General features: G+C 39.7%; 1 protein-coding gene across 2 annotated transcripts in view; it reads left to right on the plus strand.

Moving 5' to 3' along the window:
* Nucleotides 1-2,446, plus strand: part of ehf (ets homologous factor) — a 13,183-nt gene extending 10,737 nt beyond the window's left edge. For both annotated transcript variants that reach the window (XM_016441033.1, XM_016441032.1), the window contains exons 7-9: nt 1,371-1,400; nt 1,603-1,798; nt 1,884-2,446. In XM_016441033.1, the coding sequence (XP_016296519.1) occupies nt 1,371-1,400; nt 1,603-1,798; nt 1,884-1,983 (326 nt within the window). In that variant the 3' untranslated portion in view covers nt 1,984-2,446. The remainder of the gene's footprint in view (nt 1-1,370; nt 1,401-1,602; nt 1,799-1,883) is intronic.

Here is a 2,446-nt window from a genome sequence, read left to right on the forward strand (position 1 = left end):
AAAATATCTTGATTATCCCCAAGACTTTTGGGCAAATATTCTGTGGACTGATGAGACAAAAGTTGAACTTTTTGGAAGGTGTGTGTCCCGTTACATCTGGCGTAAAACCAACACAGCATTTCATAAAAAGAACATCATACCTACAGTCAAACATGGTGGTGGTATTGTGACGGTCTGGGGCTGCTTTGCAGCTTCAGGACCTGGACGACTTGCCATAATTGATGGAAGCATGAATTCTGCGCTCTATCAGACAATCCTGAAGGAGAATGTCCGGCCGTCAGTTTGTGACCTCAAGCTCAAGCGCACTTGAGTTATGCAGCAGGACAATGATCCCAAACACACCAGCAAGTCCACCTCTGAATGGCTCAAAAAAAAAAAAATTAAGGTTTTGGAGTGGCCAAATCAATGTTCGGACTGAAATCCAATTGAGATGCTGTAGCATGACCTTAAACAGTACATTCATGCGCGAAAACCCTCCAATGTGGCTGAATTAAAACAATTCTGCAAAGAAGAGTTGGCCAAAATTCCTCCAAATCGATGTGAAAGACTCATTGCCAGTTATCGCAAACACTTGATTGCAGTTGTTGCTGCAAAGGGTGGCACAACCAGTTATTAGATTTTGGGGGCAATTACTTTTTCACGTAGGGCCAGGCAGGTTTAGACAGCTTTTTTCCCTTAATAAATAAAATCATCATTTCAAAACTGCATTTTGTATTTACTCAGGTTATCTTTGTGTAATATTAACATTTGTTTTGATCTGAATCATTCAAGTGTGACAAATATGCAAAAAATAAACAGGAAGGGGGCAAAAACGTTTTCGCAGCACTGTATATCTGTTTTAACATGCTTGCAAATATTTTTATAGACAAAGGTTTTTAGTTTCATTTGCCCCAGGTCTCTTTGCTGTGTTCTTCTTATATTCTGTGTTGTGTAACTGAAAGGATTTGTTCGCTGCAGGCAAAAAGGACTGAGATCAGGCCAATTAGATAGTCATGCAGTGCTGTTGCAAAGCTACTGATACGAATGAAAATCTTTACAGCCCACCTACAGACACTTAAACAACACAGTTAAACATAGGAACTAAAACACATATGCAGTAACTATAGTGCACTTCCTGAATGTGTTTTCCTCCATTCCCATGAATGGATTGATTTTGAAACGGTGATTTTTCTTTTCTTACATGGAACATGAAAAGTCCAATACATGAATACTGACTACAAAAAGACATCAAAGTACCCTTAAAGTAGTCTATATGCCTCATCTTCAAAAGCCAAAGTTGAAGTTATTATTCACAAGTTTTCCATGATCCAAAAAGAAACATGAGCTGTCCCTTTAATAACAGTGATTTCATTTTAATTGTCTCATTTCAGATCCCAAGCGGTCACAAGTCAAAAGACACAGTGAGTTGAAATTTTTCACATCTTACTTGCCTAAAGGGGTTTTTTTTTCTGTTAATGTGACCTGAACTTCACTCGGCGATTGTCTTTAGAGAACCTGACAGCAGCACATACCAAAACCTCTGGCACGTGGATGTCTTGAAGCTGCTTTAGATTCCTTCTGTTTCTCATCTAACGACGTTCACACAGTCTCATATTTCCACAGACCCTCGTGGGACGCACCTGTGGGAGTTCATCCGAGACATTCTCCTGAACCCTGAGCGCAACCCCGGCCTGATCAAATGGGAGGATCGCTCCGAGGGGGTTTTCCGCTTCCTGAAGTCGGAAGCTGTGGCTCAGCTTTGGGGCAAGAAGAAAAATAACAGCAGTATGACTTACGAGAAACTCAGTCGAGCGATGAGGTAACATCTTCCCTGGAGTTTAGCAACTTTTTAAAGGACTCTGATCAATATTCTGAGCTTCTCACATGCTTCTTTCTCTCCAAAGGTATTATTATAAACGAGAGATCCTGGAACGGGTGGATGGACGTAGACTTGTCTATAAGTTCGGCCGAAATGCTCGAGGTTGGAGAGAGTCTGAGAAGTGAAGGACTTTGTCTTCACGTGTAGCTTCCAAGTGAAACCTGTATTTATAACATTATAGCCATTTGAGTTGTTTTTTGAAGTACTTGTCTGTCAACTTGTTATTATTGGATCATATTTTTAGATGCTCTTTACATTGTTTACATTACAAATGTACCACTATTTCATATGCATTTGACTCTAAAGGCATACATGTTTTTGTATCAACTGTGAAAAGCTGGTTAACTGGCTTTTGGAAATGAGAAACCAACTCCAGTTTTGCTTTTAAATAGCTTTGTTTGTCTTGAATGCAGGGACCTGTTCATAAAGTAGAATGAACTCAGTTTAGAGTAGACTTACCCTGGTAAAACCGCAAATGAGTTGGAATGAAGGACTAAGATGTATAGGTTGTGGTCTTTATTGATGTGGCTGTCAATGTACATCATGAACCACAATAAGCCACAATGTAAAGTTTTTATCAATGCTTGT

This window comes from Sinocyclocheilus anshuiensis, unplaced genomic scaffold (genome assembly GCF_001515605.1).
Source record: "Sinocyclocheilus anshuiensis isolate Anshui unplaced genomic scaffold, SAMN03320099.WGS_v1.1 scaffold115, whole genome shotgun sequence".
In the NCBI taxonomy this organism is placed as follows: Eukaryota; Metazoa; Chordata; class Actinopteri; order Cypriniformes; family Cyprinidae; genus Sinocyclocheilus; species Sinocyclocheilus anshuiensis.